Below are 24,193 nucleotides of genomic sequence, written 5' to 3'. Positions count from 1 at the left end.
CTCCACAAGTCTGGAAATTCCTCCCAAGGATGAACCAAACACCTGAAAGTACCACGTTCATCTGTACAAACAATAGTGCGCAAGTATAACACCATGGGACTACGCAGCCGTCATACCTCTCAGGAGGGAGACGCGTTCTGTCTCCTAGAGATGAGCGTACTTTGGTGCAAAAGGTGCAAATCAATCCCAGAACAACAGCAAAGCACCTTGTGAAGATGCTGGAGGAAACAGGTACAAAGGTATCTATATCCACAGTAAAACAAGTCCTATATCGACATAACCTGAAATGCCGCTCATCAAGGAAGAAGCCACTGCTCCAAAACCGCCATAAAAAAGCCAGACTACGGTTCTAAACTGCACATGGGGACAAAGATCATACTTTTTGGAAAAATGTCCTCTCGTCTGATGAAACAAAAATATAACTTTTTGTTCATAATAACCATCGTTATATTTGGAGGAAAAAGGGGAGGCTTGCAAGTCAAAGAACACCACCCAACCGTGAAGCACGGGGGTGGTAGCACCATGTTGTGGGGGTGCTTTGCTGCAGGAGGGACTGGTGCACTTCACAACATAGATGGCATCATGAGGTAGGAAAATGAAGTGGATATATTGAAGCAACATCTCAAGACATCAGTCAGGAAGTTAAAGCTTGGTAGCAAATGGGTCTTCCAAATGGACAATGACCCCAAGCATACTTCCAAAGTTGTGGAAAATGTCTTAAAGACAACAAATTCAAGGTATTGGAGTGGTCATCACGAAGCCCTGACCTCAATCCTATAGAAAATTTGTGGGCAGAACTGAAAAAGCGTGTATGAGAAAGCAGGCCTATAAACCTGACTCAGTTACACCAGCTCTGTCAGGAGGAATGGGCCAAAATTCCCACAACTTATTGTGGGAAGCTTATGGAAGGCTACCCGAAACGTTTGACCCAAGTTAAACAATTTAAAGGCAATTCTACCAAACACACTCTATTAGTATGTAAACTTCTGACCCACTGGGGATATGATGAAATAAATAAAAGCTGGGGGGGAGAAAAACACACACAAAAAATTATTCTGACATTTCACATTGTTAAAATAAAGTGGTGATCCTAACTGACCGAAGACAGGGACATTTTACTAGGATTAAATGTCAAGAATTGTGAAAAACAGTTTAAATGTATTTGGCTAACATGTATGTAAACTTCTGACTTCAACTGTATGGACACACATTGATACAGAGGACCAGGGTAGTTAATGTACCTTGCTGGCGGGGAGGGCCGTCCCACTGTGAATGTCCCCTTGCAGGTCAAAGGTCGTCTCAGAAACACTCCTGCGTGAAAGGTGGACAGAGAGAGAGAATGAGAAGGAGAAAGTGGAGACGAACGGACGACGAGACGGACGGGAGAGGGACAGAGACGGACGGACGGGGGGGGGAGAGCGAGAGAGAGGGACAGAGAGCATCAATAAGATCAGGAACAGAACTGCCACAAGGCGGTGGGAACTTCCATTACTGAGAAGAAATGACCTGAGTTGATATAAACATGCACACACAGTCACATGCTGTACGTACACACGCACTCTGCCATCCCAGGACTGGGACGATCAACAGAAAGTCAGAAATTCCCTTTCATTGGCCTTATCACTGCAAATGAATGACTAGAACATGTTTATCTAAATATACCCTTGCACTACACTTGAATTAAATCCAGCTAACCACATTAGTGGTGACATGCAATGACAGGCCGGGAGCCACACAGTGTGGCTGTGTGAGAGAGCGGTCTGTTCTTAAGAAAAGGCCTTAGAATTTCCCATGCTGCCCCATGATGAAACATATGAGCCATATTGTCTGCCCTGAGGGAAATGTGACAGTAGCCCTCACTGAAAGCTGTGTAATTGACCATAGGGCACTGATACAGGATAACTGTGTACCCACGTATTCAGTCAAAAGCCTTTTAAATCACAAACGTTCATACATCATGCAAACCACAGTCTGTGTTTGAACTACCTTGGTGTCATTTGATTTCCATTAGTGTTCAAAGCAATGGAATTATTGGATGTAAGCATGAGGTCCCATTGCAAACACACGTGGCCCAATGTACAACAAGCAAGAAATCAACCAGAACCATCAGAACTGTCACAAAAGCTGAAGTCCTTCAATTCTCGTTGCCACAATTCCTCCCACTCCCTCGTTCCCGCTCTCCTCTCCCACCCAGACGTAATCCTCTCCAGCATCAGGCCACAGCATTAACGGCGGATTAAGGCTTCTGGCTACATCCACAGCCGTAAATTCATTCACCAGCCAGCCTGTCGTTCAGTCCAAATGTTACACATCAAGTCAACGTGGCTGGTTAAATTAACATCACAGGGATTCTGTCATTCCACTAAAAGCACAGATATACAGCGACTTAATGACCCTCGAATTACTGTACAACTAAAACCACATCTGATTCAACAACACGCCACAGCCGGTCTCCAACCGCCAAATGCACTCTAGAAGCCTAACGACTGGTAACAACATGCTAATGTGGTCAATATTTTTGACGAGTCCTCATACAACTACTGTCAATGAGGGGCTAGAAAGTCCTTCTCTAGTCGTCTACTACAGTGTACAAGCCTCTGTGCTGGAGACCGACGCAGCTGAAGTCCACTTATATTGACACATTCTCCTCCTCTGTGGGACGGAGCCGAGATCCCAGGCCCTTAACTTCCATTTTTACCATAAAAGCCTCTACTCTCACTCACCTGGCAAGTGAAGGACCCACCGGAGCTGTCCCCTTCCTGTACCCTCTGTGCTGGTCTCGCTCTCTGGGTGGAGTAGGGTGGATAGTGAGCACGGAGGCTGCATCAGTGATCGGTGTATATATGTGTGTGTGCGCATGTGTGTGTCAGGCTTCTGGTCATCCCTCCCTCTTCAATGACAAGGCACTTCAGGCCACACCCCAGCCAGCCAGCCAGATTAGAGTCCCTACAACAGCCCAGATGTACCAGTCCCTCGCCTGCAATAACTCCGCCCGTTACCCTTTTCTCCTTCTTGGACTCTCTCTCCCTCTTCTCCCTTCCCTTCCTCTAATACACTCTCCCTGCCTCCTCCTCTCTCTCTTCGGCTCCCTCTCTTTCCCCTTCTCCCTGCAGAGTTAAATTACAACTACAGTTGCTGCACTCAGATGGCTCCTCCCCCTCATGTCCATGTGGAATCTGTTTCCACGGCAGCAGTGTGGTCAACTCCAGGCCTCAAGTCACATCCCACCCCCAGGCAATCTCTCTCACACACACACACACACAACCTTGAGAAGGGTCAGAACCCTGGAAATGGAATTCAGCAGCACTGACTTCTCTGATGCAGACAGAGACAGCAGTAAAGCCACAGCTAGAGAGAAGTTATACAGCGGTGGCTAGGATACCTGACAGGATATAGGCTCTGATCAAAGCTTCAACTATCAGAGGAAATCCCATGCACCGAGGTGTACTGAGGCCACAGAGTCCTGGACCTGAATGACTAGCAGGAAGGCCATGGGCTGGTGTGACAAGGTTACAAGATGTCTGCATTCCAAATGGCACTAATCCCTTCATAGTGCACTCCTTTCGACGAACGCACGCTCTAAAAAAACGAGATATGGGAAAGACACCGAAAGACAACACAACTTACGCCCTTACCACTCATATCCACATTCATATAGCCAGTTAAATTAGATCTTTAGAAAAAGGAGCGGAGCTGTGATAATGTGTTTTAACTAGTTCTCTGTCTGAGTAACCTCTGGTGGCAGAGCCTTCCACCACGACATGGCTCTACACGTAACTGAGCGAAGCATTCAATCTGTTGTTGGTTTGGGTCCCGTGAAGAAACCCCCAGTGTCTGGTGGAGTATGCATGTCAGACTCTGTTTGAAGTGTACGCAAACAGATACAAGTGGTGAGGCATTTTCAACACGCAGGTTTCTTAAAGAGACTCGGAGAGAAGAACAGCACATTTCTCCTCAATCAGGAAAGACGATCACGCTTTGATGTTATTTCTGTGCGTGCAGCTTTGAGACAGCTTTGCTTTGCTTTGAGACAGCTTTGCTTTGCTTTGAGACAGCTTTGCTTTGAGACAGCTGCAGCTTTGCTTTGAGACAGCTGCAGCTTTGCTTTGAGACAGCTGCAGCTTTGCTTTGAGACAGCTGCAGCTTTGCTTTGAGACAGCTGCAGCTTTGCTTTGAGACAGCTGCAGCTTTGCTTTGAGACAGCTGCAGCTTTGCTTTGAGACAGCTGCAGCTTTGCTTTGAGACAGCTGCAGCTTTGCTTTGAGACAGCTGCAGCTTTGCTTTGAGACAGCTGCAGCTTTGCTTTGAGACAGCTGCAGCTTTGCTTTGAGACAGCTGCAGCTTTGCTTTGAGACAGCTGCATCTTTGCTAGGTCGTTCTTTGCTGCAGCTTTGCTAGGTCGTTCTTTGCTGCAGCTTTGCTAGGTCGTTCTTTGCTGCAGCTTTGCTAGGTCGTTCTTTGCTGCACCTGACATATTACCTGACAGTAATCAAGATGAGACCAGCGTCTGAACAACTAGTACAGTTGATCTGTGTCAAAAACGCAGAACTGATTTTTAAAAATAACAGACACACCCCTCATCTTCACAACAACTTGATCAATATCACTTGGATAAGTGACTTCCCAATGTTACTCCTGGGAGTTCAACTTCTTCAACGGGCACACCTTTAATGCACAACTCCAGGTTGAGGTCTAAGAGAACGCTTTGAACCAAATACAATGATTTGTGATGCTTTTGCAATGCTAAGCACTATATAGGGAACAGACTTCCGTTTAGGCTGCACCTGATATCATCTCTGGTGGCTGGCACGTGTAAATAGGAAGCTGTGCTGGTGTGTTCAGAGGACTGAGATGAGAGCCACCTTCGTGCTCCTCTGTCACCCAGCTGAGAGACAGATCCTGAGTCTGATGACACTGGTTTCAGCAGGTCACTGCTTCCTGTCCCTGGGCCTATTCATTCAAAGCCATTCCTGCTATCACCACTGGGATGAGAGACCTAGCCTCCAAGTGAGTGTGTGTGTGTGCCCACCTGTGTCAACAGCCGTCACTCCACCTACCCTGACTTGTGCCTTCCTCTCATCATCGGTCCGGGACCTCCCTTGCCCATGCTGTGGTCGTAGCTGGGGTCCACAAACTTGAAGACGTGGGAGGCGCCGAACTGAAGTGTGGCTCCGCTTCGCAGCACGGTGGTCTCGGTGACACGCTGGCCGTCCACGTAGGTCTCAGCCTCCAGACTGTGTGGCGTCACTGTCACCAGACCCTCTGTGTGCATCAGTTTGCAGTGGTGGGGCAGGATACCTGGACCAAACAGCTGGAGACAAAATACACTTGGTATCACAACATACTTAACCTCAGCTAACTTATAGTCCAGTCTAGGCTAGCCAGTGTTAGCCAGCCTGCCAGCATAGTGGAGTCTGCCACTAGCACAGTCAGTGTAGTCAGCTCAGCTATCACCATTGAGACAGTGTCTGTGCCTCGACCTAGGTTGGGCAAAACTAAACATGGCGGTGTTCGCCTTAGCAATCTCACTAGGATAAAGACCACCTCCATTCCTGTCAGTATTGAAAGAGATCATGATACCTCACATCTCAAAATAGGGCTACTTAATGTTAGATCCCTTACTTCAAAGGCAATTATAGTCAATGAACTAATCACTGATCATAATCTTGATGTGATTGGCCTGACTGAAACATGGCTTAAGCCTGATGAATTTACTGTGTTAAATGAGGCCTCACCTCCTGGCTACACTAGTGACCATATCCCCCGTGCATCCCGCAAAGGCGGAGGTGTTGCTAACATTTACGATAGCAAATTTCAATTTACAAAAAAAAAAAATGACGTTTTCGTCTTTTGAGCTTCTAGTCATGAAATCTATGCAGCCTACTCAATCACTTTTTATAGCTACTGTTTACAGGCCCCCTGGGCCATATACAGCGTTCCTCACTGAGTTCCCTGAATTCCTATCGGACCTTGTAGTCATAGCAGATAATATTCTAATCTTTGGTGACTTTAATATTCACATGGAAAAGTCCACAGACCCACTCCAAAAGGCTTTCGGAGCCATCATCAACTCAGTGGGTTTTGTCCAACATGTCTCTGGACCCACTCACTGTCACAGTCATACGCTGGACCTAGTTTTGTCCCATGGAATAAATGTTGTGGATCTTAATGTTTTTCCTCATAATCCTGGACTATCGGACCACCATTTTATTACGTTTGCAATTGCAACAAATAATCTGCTCAGACCCCAACCAAGGAACATCAAAAGTCGTGCTATAAAATCACAGACAACACAAAGATTCCTTGATGTCCTTCCAGATTCCCTGTCTACCCAAGGACGCCAGAGTACAAAAATCAGTTAACCACCTAACTGAGGAACTCAATTTAACCTTGCGCAATACCCTAGATGCAGTTGCACCCCTAAAAACTAAAAACATTTCTCATAAGAAACTAGCTCCCTGGTACACAGAAAATACCCGAGCTCTGAAGCAAGCTTCCAGAAAATTGGAACGGAAATGGCGCCACACCAAACTGGAAGTCTGCCGACTAGCTTGGAAAGACAGTACCGAAGAGCCCTTACTGCTGCTTGATCATCCTATTTTTCTAACTTAATTGAGGAAAATAAGAACAATCCGAAATTCCTGTCGCAAAGCTAACTAAAAAGCAGCATTCTCCAAGAGAGGATGACTTTCACTTTAGCAGTGATAAATTCATGAACTTATTTGAGGAAAAGATTATGATTATTAGAAAGCAAATTACAGACTCCTCTTTAAATCTGCGTATTCCTTCAAAGCTCAGTTGTCCTGAGTCTGCACAACTCTCTCAGGACCTAGGATCAAGAGAGACGCTCAAGTGTTTTAGTAATATATCTCTTGACACAATGATGAAAATAATCATGGCCTCTAAACCTTCAAGCTGCATACTGGACCCTATTCCAACTAAACTACTGAAAGAGCTGCTTCCTGTGCTTGGCCCTCCTATGTTGAACATAATAAACGGCTCTCTATCCACCGGATGTGTACCAAACTCACTAAAAGTGGCAGTGATAAAGCCTTTCTTGAAAAAGCCAAACTTTGACCCAGAAAATATAAAAAACTAATCGGCCTATATCGAATCTTCCATTCCTCTCAAAATTTTTAGAAAAGGCTGTTGCGCAGCAACTTACTGCCTTCCTGAAGACAAACAATGTATACGAAATTCTTCAGTCTGGTTTTAGACCCCATCATAGCACTGAGACGGCACTTGTGAAGGTGGTAAATGACATTTTAATGGCATCGGACCGAGGCTCTGCATCTGTCCTCGTGCTCCTAGACCTTAGTGCTGCTTTTGATACCATCGATCACCACATTCTTTTGGAGAGATTGGAAACCCAAATTGGTCTACACGGACAAGTTCTGGCCTGGTTTAGATCTCATCTGTCGGAAAGATGTCAGTTTGTCTCTGTGAATGGTTTGTCCTCTGACAAATCAACTGTAAATTTCGGTGTTCCTCAAGGTTCCGTTTTAGGACCACTATTGTTTTCACTATATATTTTACCTCTTGGGGATGTTATTCGAAAACATAATGTTAACTTTCACTGCTATGCGGATGACACACAGCTGTACATTTCAATGAAACATGGTGAAGCCCCAAAATTGCCCTTGCTAGAAGCATGTGTTTCAGACATAAGGAAGTGGATGGCTGCAAACGTTCTACTTTTAAACTCGGACAAAACAGAGATGCTTGTTCTAGGTCCCAAGAAACAAAGAGATCTTCTGTTGAATCTGACAATTAATCTTAATGGTTGTAGTCGTCTCACATAAAACTGTGAAGGACCTCGGCGTTACTCTGGACCCTGATCTCTCTTTTGAAGAACATATCAAGACCATTTCAAGGACAGCTTTTTTCCATCTACGTAACATTGCAAAAATCTGAAACTTTCTGTCCAAAAATGATGCAGAAAAATTAATCCATGCTTTTGTCACTTCTAGGTTAGACTACTGCAATGCTCTACTTTCCGGCTACCCGGATAAAGCACTAAATAAACTTCAGTTGGTGCTAAATATGGCTGCTAGAATCCTGACTAGAACCGAAAAATGTGATCATGTTACTCCAGTGCTAGCCTCTCTACACTGGCTTCCTGTCAAAGCAAGGGCTGATTTCAAGGTTTTACTGCTAACCTACAAAGCATTACATGGGCTTGCTCCTACCTATCTCTCTGATTTGGTCCTGCCGTACATACCTACACGTATGCTACGGTCACAAGACGCAGGCCTCCTAATTGTCCCTAGAATTTCTAAGCAAACAGCTGGAGGCAGGGCTTTCTCCTATAGAGCTCCATTTTATGGAACAGTCTGCCTACCCATGTCAGAGACGCAAACTCGGTCTCAACCTTTAAGTCTTTACTGAAGACTCATCTCTTCAGTAGGTCATATGATTGAGTGTAGTCTGGCCCAGGAGTGGGAAGGTGAACGGAAAGGCTCTGGAGCAACGAACCGCCCTTGCTGTCTCTGCCTGGCCGGTTCCCCTCTTTCCACTGGGATTCTCTGCATCTAACCCTATTACAGGGGCTGAGTCACTGGCTTACTGGGGCTCTCTCATGCCGTCCCTGGAAGGGGTGCGTCACCTGAATGGGTTGATTCACTGATGTGGTCATCCTGTCTGGGTTGGCACCCCCCCTTGGGTTGTGCCATGGCGGAGATCTTTGTGGGCTATACTCAGCCCTGTCTCAGGATGGTAAGTTGGTGGTTGAAGATATCCCTCTAGTGGTGTGGGGGCTGTGCTTTGGCAAAGTGGGTGGGGTTATATCCTTCCTGTTTGGCCCTGTCCGGGGGTGTCCTCGGATGGGGCCACAGTGTCTCCTGACCCCTCCTGTCTCAGCCTCCAGTATTTATGCTGCAGTAGTTTATGTGTCGGGGGGCTAGGGTCAGTTTGTTATATCTGGAGTGCTTCTCCTGTCCTATTCGGTGTCCTGTGTGAATCTAAGTGTGCGTTCTCTAATTCTCTCCTTCTCTCTTTCTTTCTCTCTCTCGGAGGACCTGAGCCCTAAGACCATGCCCCAGGACTACCTGACATGATGACTCCTTGCTGTCCCCAGTCCACCTGGCCGTGCTGCTGCTCCAGTTTCAACTGTTCTGCCTTCTTATTATTCGAACATGCTGGTCATTTATGAACATTTGAACATCTTGGCCATGTTCTGTTATAATCTCCACCCGGCACAGCCAGAAGAGGACTGGCCACCCCACATAGCCTGGTTCCTCTCTAGGTTTCTTCCTAGGTTTTGGCCTTTCTATAGAGTTTTTCCTAGCCACCGTGCTTCTACACCTCCATTGCTTGCTGTTTGGGGTTTTAGGCTGGGTTTCTGTACAGCACTTTGAGATATCAGCTGATGTACGAAGGGCTATATAAATACATTTGATTTGATTAGGCTAGTAACTTACAGCTAGGTCAATGTAGCACGTGACCACACACACACAAAGGGCATGTCCTTACCTGGATGGAGCCGTCGTCTGTCGTGTCTGAGCCCACCTCAGTGACACTGTGCTGCAGACGGTAGAGCTTCGGTTTGTCCCTGGAGTCGGAGCCGTCTATGGTGGAGACCAGGAGATAGTCAGTACACACAATATGGACACACACACACACTCACTCGCTACACAGAGAGACACAAACACGCACTACAGAGCACAGCAGGAGAGACACACACACTACAGTGCGGGGATTTGAGTCGTACACCTCACACACACACACACACACACACACACACACACACACACACACACACACACACACACACACACACACACACGAGGGGAAAGACACATACAAGACCATGTATTCCTAACAACCACCAGTAGACCAGATCAATTGTGCATTTTGATTACTAAACCACATATTTTAGTAAAAGCAAGCAGGAACTTAGTTAACATGTATTCGTCCTCTGAAGATTGTTAGTTTTGAAAATCCTCATTTGCAAAAATGCACTTGCTATTGTTAAGCCAAACAATATTGGTCATGGGCCTTAAACGTGGCCTGGAGCAAAGGAGCTGCCTTCAGGCGGCTAGCCCTAGACAGTGAGGAACTCCTCTGACTGGCTGAATCATGGCGTAAAAAGGAATTCAGGAAAGTAGCATTCAGTTGCCCATAGACACCGATCTCAGATCTGTTTTGTGCCATTTCCCCACAACAGTTATGGTCAGCATTTTGGGGGTGGAGAAGCTGATCCTAGATCTGTGTCAAAGGTCAACTTTTGAGAGTGGGTAGAAGTTGAACATAACCACTGATACAATCAGATCGTTTTCCATCACTATATCGGTCAAAAATAGAATACTCAATCTTCAGGGTAATCTGATCCTAGATCTGTAGTTAAGGGCAACTTCTACCACAAGCCAGCTTGTTTCCAGAGAAACACAGCAGTAGATGGGTCTGGTGATGAGAGTGGAGGACAGGCATGTGTGGTGGGTAGGCAGGTTTACCTTCCAGGTGCTGATACGTGTAGTAGCCATAGTGATTTCCCCTCCCTAGGTGAGCAGACATGCAGAGGAGGCGGCCGCAGTAAGGACAGACAGAACAAACACCATGCCAGAGGAGGCCAGGAGAGAGGACACACACACACACAGAGCAGAGGGTGAAAATGTTGCAGCAAGGAGAAAATGCAGCGCCATTCTTCGCCTCACACATGCGCACCCCAGAGTCCACACACACCCCAGAGTCCACACACACGCGCACCAGAGTCCACACACACGCGCGCACCCCAGAGTCCACACACACGCGCGCATCCCAGAGTCCACACACACGCACCCCAGAGTCCACACACACAAACACGCGCGCCCCAGAGTCCACACACACGCGCGCACCCCAGGGTCCACACACACACCAGAGTCCACACACACACACGCGCACCCCAGAGTTAACACACGCGCACCCCAGAGTCCACACACACACGCACCCGAGTCCACACACACACACATGCGCACCCGAGTCCACACACACACACACCCCAGAGTCCACACACACGCGCACCCCAGAGTCCACACACACGCCCCAGAGTCCACACACACACGCACCCCCAAGGTCCACACACACACAGGCACCCCAGAGACCACACACCCCAGAGTCCACACACACGCGCACCCCAGAGTCCACACACACGCGCACCCCAGAGTCCACACACACGCGCACCCCAGAGTCCACACACACGCGCACCCCAGAGTCCACACACACGCGCACCCCAGAGTCCACACACACACGCACCCCAGGGTCCACACACACACCAGAGTCCACACACGCACCCCAGAGTTAACACACGCGCACCCCAGAGTTAACACACGCGCACCCCAGAGTTAACACACGCGCACCCCAGAGTTAACACACGCGCACCCCAGAGTTAACACACGCGCACCCCAGAGTCCACACACACATGCACCCCAGAGTCCACACACACGCGCACCCCAGAGTCCACACACACCCCAGAGTCCACACACACGCGCACCCCAGAGTCCACACACACCCCAGAGTCCACACACACGCGCACCCCAGAGTCCACACACACGCACGCACCTCCCAGAGTCCACACACACGCACGCACCTCCCAGAGTCCACACACACCCCCCCAGAGTCCACACACACACAGACCCCCCAGAGTCCACACGCACGCACCTCCCAGAGTCCACACACACCCCCAGAGTCCACACACACACAGACCCCCAGAGTCCACACACACACACCCCCCCAGAGTCCACACACGCGCACCCCAGAGTCCACACACACGCGCACCCCAGAATCCACACACACGCACGCACCTCCCAGAGTCCACACACACACCTCCCAGAGTCCACACACACCCCCCAGAGTCCACACACACACAGACCCCCCCAGAGTCCACACGCACGCACCTCCCAGAGTCCACACACACCCCCCAGAGTCCACACACACACAGACCCCCCAGAGTCCACACACACACAGACCCCCCAGAGTCCACACACACGCGCACCCCAGAGTCCACACACACAGACCCCCCCAGAGTCCACACACAGAACTCCCCCAGAGTCCACACACACACAGACCCCCCAGAGTCCACACACACAGACCCCCCCCCAGAGTCCACACAGACCCCCACCAGAGTCAACACAGACCCCCACCAGAGTCAACACACACACACAGACCCCCACCAGAGTCAACACACACACACAGACCCCCACCAGAGTCAACACACACACACAGACCCCCACCAGAGTCAACACACACACACAGACCCCCACCAGAGTCAACACACACACACAGACCCCCACCAGTCAACACACACACAGACCCCCAGAGTCAACACACACACACAGACCCCCACCAGAGTCAACACACACACACACAGACCCCCACCAGAGTCAACACACACACACAGACCCCCCCAGAGTCAACACACACACAGACCCCCCCAGAGTCAACACACACACACACACACACAGACCCCCCCAGAGTCCACACACACACACAGACCCCCCAGAGTCCACACACACACAAAACGCCCCCAGAGTCCACACACACACAGACCCCCCCAGAGTCAACACACACACAGACCCCCCAGAGTCAACACACACAGACCCCCCCAGAGTCCACACACACACACAGACCCCCAGAGTCAACACACACACAGACCCCCTCCCCCCCAGAGTCAACACACACACACAGACCCCCCCAGAGTCCACACAGACCCCCACCAGAGTCCACACACACACAGACCCCCACCAGAGTCAACACACACACACAAACCCCCAGAGTCCACACAGACCCCCACCAGAGTCCACACACACACACAAACCCCCAGAGTCCACACACACACAGACCCCCCAGAGTCAACACACACAGACCCCCCAGAGTCAACACACACACAGACCCCCCCAGAGTCAACACACACACAGACCCCCCCAGAGTCAACACACACACAGACCCCCCAGAGTCCACACACACACAGACCCCCAGAGTCCCCACAGACCCCCAGAGTCCCCACAGACCCCCAGAGTCCACACACAGACCCCCAGAGTCCACACACAGACCCCCAGAGTCCACACACAGACCCCCAGAGTCCACACACAGACCCCCAGAGTCCACACCCAGACCCCCAGAGTCCACACCCCAGAGTCCACACCCCAGAGTCCACACACAGACCCCCAGAGTCCACACACAGACCCCCAGAGTCCACACACAGACCCCCAGAGTCCACACACACCCCCAGAGTCCACACACACCCCCAGAGTCGACACACACACAGACCCCCAGAGTCCACACACATACTTGTCCAAACACACACCCAATTCAGACTTCCACACACAGACACACAGCTTTCCCCCAAACACTCAACACACACCTTGAATCCCTCATGCGGAAAGAAGAAAACCCTAGCCTGGGAGACATGCTCTTTTGTTGCAATGCACTCAAACGGATCTCAAACCTTCAAACCGAATCTCTTAGATACCTGAATAACTTATAACTACTAAATAAATCTCTGACGGGGTTAAGATGGTTCTGAGAGACAGGGTTAGTTAACTGTATGGGTGATAGGTTGGTAAGGGGAGCATGGAGGGTAACAAGCAGCTGTTAGGGCCAGCCCAGCAGTGAGGACTGGCCAAATTACTGGACACAACATCTGAGGACTAGCTAACTTAGACCTGATGTATTCTCTTGGTGGAGTGGTACAATAAACTGGGCAGGAGATGCTTCTAAGGCCCACTCACTCACCTTGTTAGAAGAGACTACAGAGTTCTCAGGGCATCAGCAAGTCTGATCCATTCAGTATATTACCTTCACTGCCACTACAGGTGTGTGAATGTCAGTGCACAATCACACAGCCATTACACGGTTCTGTTGGCTATGTGAGTAGAACTGGGCCTTCCTTACAGAATGTCTGTGCTCTCTTGTGTTCGGCGTCAGCTGGGAATGTGTGTATCTTCAAGTGTGTGTCTACCTGTATCTATGTGTGTGTGTGAGATGCACCTGGGCTGAGCTCCACCAGGTACGGCAGTTTCTCTGGGGGTAGAGAGCCGTACAGGGGCCCGTCCATGCCCTTCCCTCTGAGGCCCTTGTCCTCTGGTTTCCGGCCCTTCTTAGGCACATAGTCTGGAGGTCTCTTCTTCAGCTGGAACACGAGGGCTCCTGAAACAACACAAGGAGCTGCGTTATGACCCAGAGCTACCAGGAGAGGGCAGTACAGACGGGGGACATCGGATAAAAACACAAAGCATAAAGACAATGAACTAGTTCGGGGGAAAAAACGTATGAACAAAAACCTCAACAACCAAGTCGGTTAAAACTAGCTTTTGGTTGTTCTTGTAAGGTCAACTCCCTTTAGATCTGCACATTTCATTGAGACTTCTACCTCGGTCGTTGGGCCAATCTCTGAAGATCTGAAGAGGACACTCCGTATCGTCCAGGACGATCTCCTTCCCAGACTTGTCATCTGTGTGCTGCAGGACCACAAAACACAACCGTAAAACCACCACACGTTCAACTAGAAGAGTGACATATCAACATGCATCGACTTGTGACCATACAACCATGGCTTAAATATAGTGTAGCGTATATAGGGTGTACATAGGATGTGTTCCAAACCATTTGATTATTGCCCATTAGAACATGAGCCAATAGGTGGCTGCTCTCCCTTTCCCTTGGTAGGTTTCCCCTCCATGTCTCCTGCACGCACCAGACATGACCTCTCCCTCTATTCCCATCCAACCCTTTCTCCCTCCTCCACTCCCTAATAATGGTCTCTCCCTCACATCTCTGCTGTAGTAATGACTGACTGTCCCAACACAAGACGCTGGTGAGAAACATGCGCTGTCCATGTCTGGTCACAGCAGTTTGATGTTGTATATATTAACGACAGATGTATAACTGAGAGGCGGATGGACGGCTGGAGAGAGGGGGAACTGAATGGGATTGGCTGTGACTGGAGCTGTCAGGCGGCAGGGATAGGAGGCGTGTGGCGGCGAAGGAGATGTCGGTCACATGGTGACAGGAGAGATTAGGCCAGCCATTCTGCTGCTACTCTGTCATCCCTGCCCGGGACTCCATACACACACACCTGCTGGCCTGGCACTTTGAAGAAATGCAATTCAATTACAACCAAACAGATGACTGTGCCAACAGTTCCTTTCCTGCTTTAATCTGACAGACGACTAGGAAGAGTGTGGATGGCTGGATGAGACTAAGAGTTGAAACAGGAGGGTTGGCGCTGGGTCGGAATGAAAGCTCTCCAGGACCACAGTTGGCTTCCAACGGGTGGGGGGGAGAGTAAGGTCTAGTTGTTCTTGGTAAGGGATGGGGGTGCGGACTCTTACCCTGGCGATGCAGTACTCCCGGGGGTTCTCCTTCTCCAGGCCGTACTTCTCCAGGGCCTCCACCACAGCAAAGTCTGCCATGTCTGTCGTGGACAGCAGGATGGTCTTATAAGGAATGTTGGGCTTCAGACTGTCTGCATAGATCCTCAACGTCCCCCCTAAGAGACAGAAGCAGGAGTTGGAGTTACACACTCATTTTATTATGCCACATCTGTACTCAATATATTTTGTTTTCCTTTAGCAGGAATATTCCACATAGCAGCATACCTCACCATCAGCACTCTGTCACACACACTTTCTTTTCTCTCTCTATCAGACTACAGACTGGCTCGGAGTTAACAGACAGGGATGTAGGTCTAGGACGCTTGCCCATTTCACACAGGGATTTACTCCTCTGGATTGGGACTAGAGAGAGAGAGAGAGACTGAGGAGGAACTGGGAAGGGGGTTTATGTCCGTGTCAGATAGATGGCATTTTAGCTGGGAGTGAACCAGCAGACCAGGCCAGAGGGCTTATGGTTCAGGCCTCCAGATTACATAACATCTGAGGTCTGGATATCACTCAATAGGAGAAAGTCTGGAAGTTAAAAATAAATAAAAAGTAAATGCAGAAACAGCCTTTGTTCAAACATACTTCCAGAAGTAATCGAGGCACTCATGTAGTGAAGAAATGTAAAGGCCTTTAATGTTGGATATGACCGTGTCAGTAACCGCAGCACCAGTTAGCCCCTAACGCTCTAGATAACATGAAAACAGCCTGACCAGCTCTGCTAGGGCGAGTAAAATGGTCAGTGAGGTTCTCTCATTTGTGTCTGGAAGGAGATAGCAAGCTAGACAACTTTAGCCAGTTGGCTTGGGGTGCTCGACTGCCGTTGAGAGGTCAGAACTCCCAGATCAACCCTACTCCTCAGCCAGAGCGTCCAGTGTGCCAAAACTCTGAACTTATGAACAGACAATCTGACAACGCTCTGATTTTATGAACGACCCAGAGCGCACTGACACACTGGAGGCAATTTACGTGACCCTAATATTACTTTCTTCTCCCTGCCCATTCTAAGTTTGCTTGCTACATGTTACCAAGAAATCCACAAGGATCCTCATAACCCTCCTGGAAGGCCAATCACAAGCAACAATGATACTATATATCAGAGCATGCCTCCATGCATGTTCATTTCTACATTAAGCCTAGTGTCCAAACTCATCTCTTTCCTTCAAGACACCACTCACACTGAGCTCAAAGATGGACCTTCGTATCTGCTAACAATGGATGTTGAATCTCTTCACAACAGTATTGTACACAATGACGGTCTGGAGGCTTTTAAGCATTATCTCCAACTGAGGCCAGAGGCAAGTACGCCCTCTGCTGACTTTCTCCTTCAATTAACACATTTTCCATTTATTTTATTTTGTATTTTTTTACTGGAACCTCTAGGCAAGTCAGTCAACAACAAATTCGATAAACAACATTTCCCTTTTCCAGGACAAGCTCTTCAGACAACAGAAGGGGACTGCTATGGGGGTTTGAGCCACTCCAAAACTATGCTAACTTATTTATGGGACTTCGGGAAGAGAAGTTTATTCTCGGTTCTGCTAACTATTTTATGTTACAAAATGGTAAGTTTATGACAAATACATTTTTTTTGTGTTCTCTGGAACCCAAGTTGGCTCCCCAAGCCCACAGGCAACTTCCCATTTGGCATCTGCAAATCACATTGTAAAAACAAATCCGTTCAGGGACCGAGAGTCTGTCAAGTGCAACACCACATGTGTGTGGAGTGGTTGGAGTGCCCGTGTGGGTGTTTTTACATAGGAGGACAGGGGATCTTTAGAATAAGGGCCACTGCATTGCCAGATGTATATGAGGAAATTAACTATTCTCCCTTCCTGTAAGAAGTGTCAAATGTTGTTGTTCTCTATTCAGAAGTTTGTCACAGTTTGTTTTTTTCCTTTTATGATACTGCATTTCATTTGTGGTGTTGCATTCTCCTTATACCATGTTTATTCTGTTCCTCTTTGCATCTTGAAGGTGTTTTTTCCTCTTTATCAACTACAATGAATTGAGTCACGTCCTGTGAGAGTTGCGATATAAACCTGTTTTGTCCACCACTATTCTTTGTCACCCTGATGAAGGCTGTTGTCGCTGCGACGAGCCCTGCCTAGCCGTAATACATTAAAGGCTTTTACATGGTTTCACTACATGAGAGCGCTTTGACTACTTCTGGAAGTTGGTTTGCACAACGGCAGTTTTACTCTCCAGCATCAACTTCTGTTTGTTCCATAGTATTTTACCCCATGATCAAAGAGCACCTCGTGGATTAACGATAAATCAAAGAAGCCCTCCCCTCATGTGCCTCTAAGAAGCTAGTCTAAGTAAAGAAGTGGCCAGAGGTAGAAAGTTGCCCCTAACCTCAGATCTAGGATCAGATTAAACTAGATTCAAAACAAAAACTTGTACTTCTTCTAAACAACACTTGAGATCAACACATTTTTAAAACAGTTATGTCAGTGTCACCACTTGACCAAAACAGATTTGGGATACAGAGTTCAGGCTGCAAAAGAAAAAACTCCTGCGGACATTAATGGTGTCCCTCCCATGGTTGGCAGAGGGCTGTAAGCCATTGGGAACAAGATGTGAGACCTGGCAGTGCCAGCCAGTGTGTGTTGTTCACTGAGGACATGGGCAGATTAGAGTGGCCCCCTGCTCTGTCTGGCCCAGGCCTTATGTAATTACAGTATGGAGACAGGGTGTTCTCTCCTGGCAACTGATAGGACCGGGACAAGAGACAATGGATTTGTACTGGCCTATAGGCATATCTCGCTCAAAGTAACACATTTGAAATGGGTAGATCCAGGTGTCCAGGGACCCTACCCGAGTCGGGCCTGCCGTCGCTGCTGCGGAACTCCTGCATCCTCTTCTCCAGTTTCTGCTGCCGCCTCCTCTTCATCACCACCTCAGGGTTAGAGATGGTCCTGGTGAAGCTGTTCTCCGGCATGTCCTTGTACACCTCCGCCGCCAGTCTGGAGTTCTCTCTGGAGGAGCAGGAGAAACACAACACTCAGAAGTACTCCACTGCAAACCTACTCACAGAAATATATTTACTTTACCATGCAGGTTACTTCTTTATACGCCATCTATATCTATCTATCTATATACACACACACACATACACACGTGTATATATACACACACACGTGACATTGCCCTCCTTACCCATCTTCTCTGTTCAGTGCTTGCTCATCTCCGTCCGGAATGTGAGCCTCCTTCTCTCTCTTCTTCTCCTTCTTCTTCTCTTTCTTGGACAGTGTCCGCTTGAAGTTCTGGATTACTCCCTCCTTCTCCGGCCCGTTGCTCTGCATCTTCTGTTGTGAGAGAAAACAAGAGAAAGCGAGAGAGACAGACAAGGGAAAAGGTTACGATAGGTGAGAGGGTGTGAGGTTTGTTACTAAGTGTTTTATTAAGGCGATACGTGGTATTAGGGGGCCCGAGAGGGGGACTGGCTGGGCTGAGGTCTTAGGACTCAGTGACCCAAGGCCACACAGAGTTGGAACGGGGCCAACTTAACACCTAGAGCCTGAGGCCTAGGGGTCTGGGCACCACTCTACCAGCCAGCCGAATAAAACCATCAGCTGACAGACAGAACAACAGGGTGAGAGTTCAATCAAAAGCCAAAATGTGAACTTACTTGGCCAAAGAAAGCAGAGAGAGCCTTTTCAGAGGGGATCAGTTGGAGTCTAAATCCCCATAAAGCATTAGATGTGTTAAAGCCTTCCAGTGTTCCAGAACTGCCCTGTCAAATGGCTGAGCAGGGGACTCTTCTGAGAAGACTCCATCTCTTTCCACTCCCCAAAAGCACTCCTGATCGCCTATCACTCATTCACACACGCTCACACATTTCAGCCTAAAAGCCTTTTGGGGAGTCCTCTATGTACCTCTAGTAGCAGATGCTTTTAGGAGGCGAGGAGAGGTGCTGCCACTAAGAGGAGATAAGTGTAGTTTAAGATCTGCTTCCCCTGTGATGACTGGAGTGATGACTGGGTAGGAGAATTGTGTGTGTGTTTTATAGCTCTTTTACTGCTCCCCTGGGCAGAGGTGGTTGATTATCCTCACACTGGTCAGAGTGTAGCCACTCATCCCAAGAGATGAAACACACATAACTCATTCACATCTCATTCACCCCCCCCCCCACCCCCACCACACACAACTGCTTTTATATCCTGGGCCAGGGGGAGAACATATTTGGCTGAGGAAATGGAGAGAGGTTCGGGAGCCGAGCTACTCCAGGTCAAGTGGCCCAGTATAAAATAAAAACAGTTGCATCTCTCTAGGGTGCTAAAGAGCACTAAAGAAGTCTCGGAGCAGGAGGCACTTCATTGTATCAGAGCCAGGATGCACATCAACACATTGAGCAGTCAGTTCATATGATCCTCTAATGAAATATAGACTAACAAGATCATAGCAGTGGACTTGACGGTTGGGTATTTAGTTACAGTTCTACAGAGGCAGAGAAATCTGATAGTGTTGTCATCGCGAGGGTCCTGCTGTGCAGCAGTTTTGAGTCATTTCACTGATGCCAAATCTAAGAATAGACTAGGTCCATTATTATTTTCCAATGATGCAACGCACATTCACAGGAATCCCCAAATCACACCATATAGTCCAGTACTTGCTTTATGTCTAGCAGAAGCATACTGGAAGCCAGGCTTGCCTGAGACCGCTCTGCTCCTTGTTGCTGCTGTCGTCACTCACCTTGGGGATGATGTCGTTCTCGTTCTTGAGGACGAAGCGTCCCTCGCGGTCGTCTTTGTTCCAGTTGAGCTGCACCACCAGTGGCTTCTCATCCAGGTCCAGCTTCCGTTCTTCTGCCAGAGAGAGAAGGGGGGAGTCAACCGCTTAACACACTGCTTTACACCCTGCTATCCCACACCCCTATACAGCCAGCTTAGCTAGCTCTGGGCTATATACTCTCATTTAACATAAATAAACAGAATAAGCTTAGGATAAAGTATTAGGATGCGCTTAGGATATAGCATTAATGATTGACAGACAAATGTGGTAGGACTGTGGAGATTTAAAATATGACTATATAAAAGCACAACTGTACTATGCAGGCACACACACGTACAGTACACGCTACTCCTCTCTCAATATGAAGAGATACCAAAGCCTGGACTGAGGGCTGCTGATCTCAAGGTCCCGTTAGGCACCATGGGAGCTGGACCCTGCTCTCCTGGCTTCTCTGTAGCGCAGGCTAACAGTCCTTGTCTCGTGACCCAAACAGAGTGGCTCACTCAAACCACATATCCAAACAAATAAGCAACCCGATGTTGAATGTTAGCAGTCTAATGCTCGGTGTGGTCGACCATAATACCCGTTCAATAACCTTGGTCTACTTACAAAACAACCCACCGAAACACACACCCCCATCCTTCCACTCACCCCCGCTGACGTGGACCTCGTAGAGGGAGTATTTTGGCGAGGAGAGCATTCTCATGTCGGGCCGGAACTTCTCGGCCAGCGTCTCGATGACGTCCTGAGTGGTGGCCGTGGAGGACACGCGGATGCACTTGGTGGCAAAGTTCCCCGCCACGCGGTCCTGGAAGTAGAAACGCATCACGCCGTGGAACTCCAAGTCCTGAAAGAGAGGGAAGACGAGAAGAGAGAAGGGTGAGGGGTCATTCGTTTCCTTTACAGCTGAAGACCTGAAGGGCCAAGTTTGGCTTTATCCTTCCTTTCTCACACGTTCATAATAAACATTTCATGCTACACAAAACACTGAGCGTCTTGAAAAATCACATTTATCACCGGAAATATATATATAATTTTGTTGAACGCAGCCTTATTTTGACACCAGTAACCTCATAACCAACCTGCAGCTGAAATTTGAGCGAGGAGATATTTCTTGGACAAGATAAGAAGTAACGGGAAGAGGAGAGGACGGTAGTCGGGGGATAGCTGCTCCCGTTTCTAACTCAGCACGGAGAGAGAAGGATAGAAGGAAGGAGATGGAGGGAAGACGCTGGAGGAACCTGCTCTCCTTATTGGTCTGTACAAAAGAGAAGCAGGCGCTCCGTAGCTACAGTGACTCAGCAATAGCCAGGAAATGTACACAGACATGGAATCACTATAATGTTTACATGCTGTTCCACTAGTCAAGGCCATCCTATTTAACCATGTCTGGACATTTCCTATTATATCCACGTATTCGTCAGATATACAACAAATATTCTATCCACATACTGTCCACAATGTCTATAAAAATCACACACACGCACAGTATATACATATTTATTTATACTCCGGACTCTGACATTGCTCATCCTAATATTGATATATTTCTTAATTCCATTCTTTTATTTTTAGATGTGTGTATAGTTGTGAATTGTTAGATACTACCTCACTGCTGGGGCTAGGAACACAAGCATTTCGCTTGTGTATGGGAGCAAGAAAATTAGACTTCGCTATAAGTGTCACGTCTAATAGCAGAGCACACTTCCACTATAATAGCATACAGAGCTCATTTCCCACCACACCTAGACCCCTGACCACGTCAAGCTCGGAGACCGCCCTTGGTCAAGTGGCAACGATCAACATCTATAGGCGCCTGTCATTTCTAGCTAAACCGGCCTTTTGTGGACAGTTTAGACAAGATGTAGAATGGTGGTAACAAGTGTGATCATTATAAAAAAGGGCCTTAGGAGAGAGTCGGGGGCAGGAGGACAGACAGGCCAACTAATACTCATCATATGACCTAAAAGGAAGAGAGGTGTGCAGGTAGCAGTCAGTGTGTGTGGGTGTGTGTGAAACAGCCAGCTCAGCCTACCTGCTCCTCTCCCAGGCAGACTACACTCCAGCGCTCCTCTCAGAGTCTGTTCAGCTAAGAACAGAAATAGCCCTACATGATCACATAGGACCTTGTCGTGACAACTGCACTCCACACAGGTGAATCCAGGGACAACATACACAGCACTCACAGGTCGCATGATATTTATACCCAAATAATAAAAAGCCATGTGATCATCTGGTCCAGTATGATCTGGTCTTCCACTGGGCAGTCCACTGGTCCAGTATGATCTGGTCTTCCACTGGGCAGTCCACTGGTCCAGTATGATCTGGTCTTCCACTGGGCAGTCCACTGGTCCAGTATGATCTGGTCTTCCACTGGGCAGTCCACTGGTCCAGTATGATCTGGTCTTCCACTGGGCAGGCCACTGGTCCAGTATGATCTGGTCTTCCACTGGTCCAGCATGATCTGGTCTTCCACTGGTCCAGTATGATCTGGTCTTCCACTGGGCAGTCCACTGGTCCAGTATGATCTGGTCTTCCACTGGGCAGTCCACTGGTCCAGTATGATCTGGTCTTCCACTGGGCAGTCCACTGGTCCAGTATGATCTGGTCTTCCACTGGGCAGTCCACTGGTCCAGTATGATCTGGTCTTCCACTGGGCAGGCCACTGGTCCAGTATGATCTGGTCTTCCACTGGGCAGTCCACTGGTCCAGTATGATCTGGTCTTCCACTGGGCAGTCCACTGGTCCAGTATGATCTGGTCTTCCACTGGGCAGTCCACTGGTCCAGTATGATCTGGTCTTCTACTGGGCAGTTCACTGGTCCAGTATGATCTGGTCTTCTACTGGGCAGTTCACTGGTCCAGTATGATCTGGTCTTCTACTGGGCCGTCCACTGGTCCAGCATGATCTGGTTTTTCCATGTCAGCTGTGTCCAATCCCTCAGCATGTGACATCACATCAGCCCTCATCCCACGGGCTCATGGGCCACAGACACTCATTCTTGGCCAATGAGAGCGGGAGGAGTGAGTGATGTCAGGCCAACCCGAACAATGGATGTCAGGAGAGTCACCGTGTGTTTCCTCACCTCTGAGAAAACTTCCTAAAACCCCCTGCTCTATATGGTGTGTGTGTGTGTGTGTGTGTGTGTGTGTGTGTGTGTGAAAACGGGTGAGCGTTGTGTGTGAGTGAGGGGAATATACAGAAAGAGTCGCACAAAGATATCTATGACCTCATTCCTAACCTGTGACTAGGTGTTCATCTATTGGTTTATTTACAGATCCAGAATGCACCTGGGAGAGCTCAGCTCACACACACACCCTCCTATTACAAGAAACACAACCCTGAGTCATGATGAGTCTCATCCCCACTCACTGACCATGCAAAATCAAGACATACACAGGCAGCAATGTCCTTGAAGTTAAAGGAGTGGACTTGACAAAAAGGCAGAAAGGCGAGAGAGCTGTGGTGAGGCCCTCTGCATGCTGACTGTATATAGTCATGGACTTAACCAGCTAACTCACCCACCTCAGGCCTGCCTCCACTGACAGACGGAGACAGACCGACAGACAGTCTGCTCTTTGCTCCGAGGGGCCCAGACTGACTAGTCTCTCTCTGACAGAGGCCTGACCCGAGCCTCATAGCAGAGGTGATAAATCAGCTTCACTCCATTATAGCTCCTTTCATCCCTCGACTCGCTTCACATTCCCAAAATCGCCCTGCCTCCTCAAGCGCAGCGTTAATCTGCTGATTTATGGCCCCCACACTCCTCCTCTGTCCCTGGGCAGAAATATGGCTGCTTTCATCCTCACCCGGCCTTCTGGAAAACCATGTGGAGGAGAGATATTAAAGAGTGGGATGGGGGATATTAGAAGGGAACTTAAACTATAGCTGATCAGGCCAGGGAGGCTCTCTGGACCTGGCTGGTGATTGAATATAACAAGAGAGACTTGTCTTGGGTCCAGGACTGCAGAGCAGACTGATGGGTTTGAGAGACCGTGCTGAAGTTATGATGACGGCCAGTATACTGCACGTACAGTGTGACACACATCAATCAACTGACATCAATGCAGACAACAATATGCTAGAGCATGAAAGAAAAGCTC

The 24,193-nt window shown here is 48.6% G+C and overlaps 1 protein-coding gene across 13 annotated transcripts in view; it reads right to left on the bottom strand.

The window, feature by feature from the left end:
• The window catches only part of LOC115139431 (afadin), a 147,534-nt gene that overhangs the window by 64,731 nt on the left and 58,610 nt on the right, over positions 1 to 24,193 (bottom strand). For 6 of the 13 annotated variants that reach the window (XM_029676793.2, XM_029676785.2, XM_029676790.2 and 3 more), the window contains exons 2-12: positions 20,742 to 20,937; positions 20,052 to 20,164; positions 18,516 to 18,664; positions 18,174 to 18,334; positions 15,306 to 15,463; positions 14,345 to 14,432; positions 13,963 to 14,121; positions 10,452 to 10,496; positions 9,472 to 9,566; positions 5,058 to 5,311; positions 1,242 to 1,311 (exon numbers count right to left, since the gene is read on the bottom strand). In XM_029676793.2, coding sequence (XP_029532653.1) covers positions 1,242 to 1,311; positions 5,058 to 5,311; positions 9,472 to 9,566; positions 10,452 to 10,496; positions 13,963 to 14,121; positions 14,345 to 14,432; positions 15,306 to 15,463; positions 18,174 to 18,334; positions 18,516 to 18,664; positions 20,052 to 20,164; positions 20,742 to 20,937 — 1,488 coding nt within the window. The remainder of the gene's footprint in view (positions 1 to 1,241; positions 1,312 to 5,057; positions 5,312 to 9,471; positions 9,567 to 10,451; positions 10,497 to 13,962; positions 14,122 to 14,344; positions 14,433 to 15,305; positions 15,464 to 18,173; positions 18,335 to 18,515; positions 18,665 to 20,051; positions 20,165 to 20,741; positions 20,938 to 24,193) is intronic. The other 7 variants (XM_029676788.2, XM_029676795.2, XM_029676789.2 and 4 more) reach the window with 3 other exon arrangements.

Source organism: Oncorhynchus nerka, linkage group LG13 (genome assembly GCF_034236695.1).
Source record: "Oncorhynchus nerka isolate Pitt River linkage group LG13, Oner_Uvic_2.0, whole genome shotgun sequence".
NCBI classification, from domain to species: domain Eukaryota; kingdom Metazoa; phylum Chordata; class Actinopteri; order Salmoniformes; family Salmonidae; genus Oncorhynchus; species Oncorhynchus nerka.
This window is presented reverse-complemented; position numbering and strand designations above follow the sequence as displayed.